Here is a 7565-nt window from a genome sequence, read left to right on the forward strand (position 1 = left end):
TAAAAAATTGTATACCAAGTTTCATATAAAAAAAAAACAATCTAGATGGAATGCAATAATATATGTACATAGAAAGCACTAAATTGCGTTATTTGCGTAATTTACATTTAAAAAAAAAATCATTGCAAAATAATCAATAACAATTACAAAACTTATTGCACACAATATTTAGTAGAAAGCTATATAAAAGATCATTGTGGAATTTATGAAGTTTTATATCATCCGCCTCAATGACATGAATATGTAATTCGACAAATTATGAAAATTCACAATTGAATGTAAAATGCACATGTAATCAGATACAAATACATTCAGATAATTCTAGAGATCAACATTTTTGGAAACAGTTGTTATGCTACGTGCACATTTATCATTTTATATAAAGTTAGGAACAAAAAAAAGACATTCAGCCACTTCTTTACGCAAGAAGTGAAAATCTGCACATTCATGGTTTTGACATAAGGTGGACGATATAAAATTTAATAATGAAATATACAGTTTGCTGATTGGTGTAGTATTTTAGTATAAGTATTAGGTTTGTAAGGGTACTGTATGTTAAATAATAATTTATTTTAAAAAATTATTTGAAATTATATTTATTTTTTTACTAGATTTCGATGTAAGAACTTCGTTTTCAATAATGAAAGTCGCGTTGCTAACCACTGAACTTTCACTTTCGGCATGTTTTACATTTGAATCGTTTTCTGTACCGTTTAAAATGAAATCTCTAGTTTCAAGGATTTTTATTGGATCTTTATTCGTTTTATTGGATCTGCTCATGTCGTTCTGTTCTATAATATACGTTTCAGCACTATCGGATGAATTTGAATCGTTCTTCTTAAAACGGTTACTTTTATAAAAAATTGCTGATTTTTTGTCATTTTTTTTCTCAACATTTTCTCGAGGCATAGCTTTTGTAATTTCGTCCTCGTATACCACAGGCCCCTGATAATTCGCTATGCTATCAGAAAAAGTCTGTGATACATTATTACTACTTATGTCTTTCGTGCTTCTTGATCTTCTTTTTTTGGTACTCCAATCCTTTCTTTTTACACTTTGCAGCATGTCCAATTGTACAACTTCCTCTGTGTCGCTGCTTGTTATACTTGTCTCAAAATGAGAATTGGACTGATCTGCGGTATTCTTATACCTTAATTTATTTGTTACTAGTTTCTCTTCCTTCTTTTCTACGTTATCGTTTAAACTGGTTAAAATGTTGTACTCGCTTGATTCCTGTATAAAGGTAACATTCCTCCCAGATTCAATATCACCCGGCGATCTCGGCGTGTTTGACAAAATTCTATCGATCTTCTCGATAATACTGTACAAGCGATCCGTACTTTGACTCTTTAACGTTTGCTTAACTTCATTTAATCGTTGAAGTTTTAAATTTGCACCCTTGTACTTCTCTGTTCCTGAAAAAATACTATCAGACGATTGACGAAGACTAGAATCGTAACTTCGACTAGATTCTAATTTTCTCTCCTTTAAAGCCTCCTTAGACGTTTTCTTTTTATCATGCGATCGTGATTTTTCACTTGGCATTGCCGATATATTTGACAATTTCGCAGAAATGCCTCTGTTACCAGCTTTGTTTTCAATTTCTCCCATCATTTTCAATCCTACATCTTCCCCAGTAGCATCCTTGTTAAATTTAAAAATTCTCACCGGTGCTGGACCGCCAAAAGCCGAGAAAGCTAATACATGATCATACGGATGATAATCTACGCAAGTTACCATTCGATAATTTTTATCAAAGATATATTTTGCGAGAAGATTCCCAGATTCTAAATTCCATACGTTCAATGACGAGTCTTCGTCACCGCAAAGGATCAAACTACCGCACGGAGAAATACAGGTCGCCGACTGTATCCTATAATAAAGGTGTGAAGGTAACTCGGGCATGAAATTAATTTATTAACATGTAATAAAGTATTATTTTCAAGTGTTATTCACCTCTGATTTTTTAATCCGTTGTATTTTTGTAATACTACCCCAGTCGCAAGATCCAACATTCTCAATTCACTGTTTCTCGAATGTACGAGAAGTCTAGATTGTAAAGGATGCAAAACAATCGTGTTAATTATCACGCCAACAATTTCTCTAACCTTTATTTTTCGCAATATATGCCATTCCTTTCTGAATGATACTTTTCGACTTTTTTTCAACGCCCATATTATTATTATTCCAACGCTGTCTGCCGTCAAAAAATTGCTATTCTTTTGGAAACACATCGAATTTATAAAGCCCTCATGGCCCTCCAATTCTTGACTAAGATCGCGATTTTTCGACTTCCTACTTTGTATCCAAACACGTGCTATTCGATCGTAACATCCAGTTGCTACTACCCTGCTGTCTTCAAGATCAAATTTACCACAGTATACGTACGACGGATGAGGCATCACCTACCAGAACAATCAAATGCAATACAATCTGGACTAATATTATGAAACGAAATTAAATAATTTTTCCTTACTTCTATATGTTGCACAATTTGATTCTGAACATCCCAAATTCGTGCAGTTTGGTCCGATGAAACCGAAAGTAGATAATTATCATTATTAGACCAGTTAAGGGTGTAAACAAATGTCTTGTGTCCTGAAAACCGTACATGAATGGCCTTGGTTTTTACCTAATGACAATAAAAAGAATTATAACAAAATTTCAATATATTGAAATTAATCGATTGATCAATCGAATAAAAAGATTTGTTATTGCGATTGCTTTATGAGTATTTAATTAATTCTAATTACGCATATTTCAATATGATTCACCTCGTAAATAATAATAGGATAATCGTGATCTTCGGAAAAGCTGCAAGCCAAATATTTGCCATTGTTGCTGAAAGCAACGTAGAAGCATCCATTTTCGCTAGAGTCCGTTTCGAAAACAATTTCGTTGGGTATTTTGCAAGATTGTGCAGCTAATCTCTTCCATATTGGCAAATTTATAGATTCCGATGCGCAGGTTGGAGTTTTTTGTGATTCGTTACACGTATTGGATAAATCGCGGAATGATAATTGCCGATAAAGGACAGGTTCCAGTTGTGGCGGATCAATAGACGTTACCGTAACAAATAAACTGCTGGGGTACTTTTCTCGATAATTCGATTTCCACCACGTGTACACCTAAAAAGTGTATTGAAAACTCAATATTAAGATATATAGAATACAATAATATTTGAAGAAAGTGTGTACCCATTTGGTGATCTGATTTTAAACGATAAGGCACATTAAATCATAACATAATTTGTGCTCTAAAGCTTCCGAAATTTATTTGTTCGCACTTAAGATATATTTTTAAATTTTTCGATTACGCATATTACATAACATATAGTAATCTTATGTATGTAACCATTAGAAATGAAAAAAATTAGTAGATATAAGCACGATTATCGATTGATAGCTGTGAGACTAAAAGTTGAGTTTAAAAAAAATGACAACGTTTAAAAAAAATGCAGATCAATTTTTCTAAATTTGTAGGATCTTTTAGACATTTCTTTACTATTAACGAAACTTTCAAATTAACTGGAAAATTTGTTGTTCAAAATAGGAAGATGTCAGTCATTTATAAAAATAAATTTTTCTACAATATCTAATGAAAATAATCTCTGTTGAAATAATGTGCATAAAAATACAGAAATCTTGTTTCTAATTACTTACATCACACGTGTGAAGTCTTTTAAATTTCTTTGAATTTTCTCGAGGTTTGTACAATTGCAATTGGACTTTTTTATCAATGTGCAAGACATTATTCTTCCCTACAGGTTTCAAAAAGGCATATGCAATCTTATGCCAACAACCTTCGTGACCTATTAATCCGTGAAATTACTTGAATTATTTCAAAGTATTGTTCGATACCCTTTTAACCCTCAATAAGAACTAACAGAAAATAACTGGTTATCTCTTGCTTGTATCAATAAAGGATTTAAATAAATTATGTACCATTAGAAGGGGTGCATGAGATAGATGCAATTAGATTTTTTTATATGTTATATTTTTTGAGATTTCAAGGTGATCTCAATTTTTTGCACGATCAATGCATCTTTTTTTTTTTTAATGCTGCGTTGCAACAGATGAAAAGACGAATTCAACGCCTATAATAAGTTTACCTACATATAATTCATTTAAATTATTTTCTCATACAAGCAAGAGATAACGAGTTACTTTAGATGTTAGTTTTTACTGACACATCCTGTATATGTATATACAGTGTGTGACTGCACGGATGGTACAACCGGCAGGAGGTTATTCTACATGTAAGAATAAGTCGAAAGAGAGGAATAACATTTTTTCGTTTGACTCCTCATTTTCGAGAAAATCGAGTTTGAAAATTCTATCGACTGTCTATCCAATTCATTATTCACTACGAACATTTTCTTTCAATTACACTTTATAGTGTTGCCCTCTATAATACATTTTATCTAAACGCTTTCGATCAAATAAGGCGTCGAAATAATGTGGTATCAGTCCATGACTAATTGATAAGGCGAGCAAGAATATGTACAAGTCAACGAGGACGTCACTTTGAACAGTTTATTCAATAATGTGATGTAATTAATGTTAAGTAAATAATGTGATGTAAATAATGTTAATAAATGTGTTATCCATACATTGACATTTCTACTCCAGTGCACGCATACTGGATAGAATTTTAAAACTCGATTTTCTCGAAAACGAGGCGTTAAACGAAAAAATGTTATTCCTTTCTTTTTCGACTTATTTTTACATGTAGAATCACCCCCTACCCGGTTGTAACACCCGTCCAACCACACAATCAATATATACCGTTTGAGAAAATGCAAATTGACTTGATTTCGGTAAAACATTTAAAGAATAATGTAATTGTACATATATCGTTTGATAGTAAGTAATCGATATACCGATTCGATGTACATAATATTTTGTACTCAAAGGATTAAAAAATGTCCAAAACGGGAAACTTGCCAAATTTATGATAGTTGAAACTGGCCTCGGTGAAACTTAAAAGATCAACGATTTCAAAGAGAATTACAATTTGTTCGCCATCAGTTTTTAAAAGTTCGTTGAATTCATACTCGAAAACGAGCTTTTCCTCCCACACCGGTATTATGGATCGGTGTTCTTTGAAGTCAAATTTCCCCGTTATCATAGGTTGCAAATACGTACTCGTACCTTGTTTGCTTTTCAAATACTTTCCATTCTCAGCTAGTACTATGTGAACTTTTACCATAGGATGTTTCGTCACGTAATCTATTTCTAACATATCTGTCCTATGAATCGTTATGGAAATGTACTTTGTATCCTTTTTTTTGGTCTTTTTTCTTTTCTCTCTCTTGCTTTTTCTATCCTCCTTGAAATTAGAATTCGAAATGTCCACAGAAGAGTTAGAAACTTTTTTACAAAGACTAGAAGATTTCGATTTCATTTTTTTTCTATTTGATTTCCTCGACTGAGTTTCATCGTAAATTTCCATGGAATGATTTTTACCAATGTCATCATTCTCAGTGGTAGTAGTTAGCGAATGCTGACTAGAATTTCCTAATTGATCTTCGTTAAAATCGTCGTCTTCTGTTGTGGATATCGAATATTCTTTGGAATACTTTTTACCATTCCTTTTCTTCTTCTTATCTAACGGAAGCTGCCTGTCTTTTGCCATTTTTGATGTTTCTTCCAAGGAGTGATCCTCATTTGATCGTGCGGTAATTTCTTCCAAGCTGCGCGACACATTTCCTTTATCTTTGTCAATGTTACTCTTTCGGCCTTTCCGTGAATATATGTCATCAAGATTCAACTGGTCAAAACGTCCAGCGTCATCTAAATTGGTAAGTTCATTCAAATCCTCGATCGTAATCGCTGTTTCCCCGAAAGTTTTCCTTTCTTCACTCGAAGAAACAGTAGCAGATCCCATGTACTTCAACTCATGAGCAACTTCCTTGATCTCAATCTTCATGTCCTCTCGATTGTGTCCAGTTTCGATTCTCAGAATTTCCTCGTTCTCTAAATCGAAGGTCGCATTGTCAATTCCAAAATAACGATTTGGCGACGATTGTTCTAAATGTTCAATCGATGAAGATACATTTTCCGGCGATGGAACGGTCCAAGAGATGCCTCTTGATTCCGGTAGTCGAATCACAGTCTTGTTTTTTGACCATCGTTTTCTTGCTGGTTTTTTCAGTTCTTCTACCTGATCGTTTGGCGTAGACCATTGTTTTCTATTATGAGATTTTTTTACGGCAAACGATTGATCGATATTCCTCGTGGTCGACTTACGGTTTCTTTCGTCCCTTTTATCGATCAGTGATTCTTTGTATTCTTCTACTAAATCATCGTCATTTCTTTGAAAATTTTGCCGTTTGTTTGAATTGATTTTTGCTTTGGAAAATACTTTAAAATTTTCACATTCTCTTAAAGGTAGATTTACTGGTTTTTTATTTAACGCTTCCTTTCGTTCTTCTTTACATTCTCGATGAATATCAACGACAACATCCACTGATTTTGATGCAAATCTTGACAATTCCGTTGAATCTGTATTACCGACTACTTTCACTTTATCTGTATTGAATACTGAAGAAATCTTATGTTCAGTTTCTTTAATGGAACTGTCGTAATAATTATCAATATCGCTACCTTTAAAAGTAGTTTCGAAATTATTTTGACTTGCAAATAGTCGTACATTCATTTCATCTCGACTTTGTTTTTTTTTCTTTCCCTTTGCAAATGAAGTTCGTAATTCTAATTCCATTTCTTCAATTTTGTACTGATTAAATTTTTTTTCATTATGATTTTGACTTTTAAAATTGATAATCTACATCTGACATATTCGCTAAATTGCTCAAAACTCTGCATTCAATACGTTTACAACATTTCCTTCTAGTTTAATAAATGCAACATACAAATGTGTATTTTCTTTTATTAGTAGATGAAAAATATTTGGAAAGATCTTGCAAATGATCTGTATTTCATTGCACTCTATATAATAACTGTGCTTTCAATAGCTATTTTACATCATATAAGAAAGTACAATGAAGCAAATGAAATATACATATTTGAAAATGAAATCAAACATTCCATTTAAAGTTTTTCTATTATTAGATGAAACATAGTGCAATTATAAGAAATTAATATTATATTATTTTTTATTGCTTCTTACGTGAAAACGTTACATTTCGTTTCTCTTACAGGTATCCTTTCAATTAACTAGAACTTTGTAAAGGTTATGTAACTCTCTGTTTAACATTTTTGAGATTCCTTTGGATAGTACATAAACTTACATGATGAATCCATTCTTTTCAACTCATAAAATATATATTTATAGCTCTGAATTATATCCTTCGCAAACACTACATTTGTATCACTTTTTTACATAATAAATATAGTATAAAGTAGAATATATAGACAAATTTAAACTTACAAATTATTTAGAGAGGAGAATATATATCAATTTTACTAACTATTAGTAGACAGGTGTTAAAATTTCTCATAAGGTATGTAAGGAACTTCGAAATTTATGTTGTTACTATGCAGATGTTCTTTAATCGATACGTCGAAACATAATTAAAATTTTTAAACACTTGATACAGTTAT

General features: G+C 32.0%; 1 protein-coding gene across 1 annotated transcript in view; it reads right to left on the reverse strand.

The window, feature by feature from the left end:
* LOC108573596 (dynein intermediate chain 3, ciliary) overlaps positions 1-7565 on the reverse strand; it is an 11730-nt gene that overhangs the window by 1314 nt on the left and 2851 nt on the right. Inside the window, exon 11 of the mRNA XM_017936059.1 lies at positions 661-1497. Coding sequence (XP_017791548.1) covers positions 661-1497 — 837 coding nt within the window. The remainder of the gene's footprint in view (positions 1-660; positions 1498-7565) is intronic.

The sequence above is a fragment of the Habropoda laboriosa genome, unplaced genomic scaffold (assembly GCF_001263275.1).
Source record: "Habropoda laboriosa isolate 0110345459 unplaced genomic scaffold, ASM126327v1 scaffold128, whole genome shotgun sequence".
NCBI lineage: Eukaryota > Metazoa > Arthropoda > Insecta > Hymenoptera > Apidae > Habropoda > Habropoda laboriosa.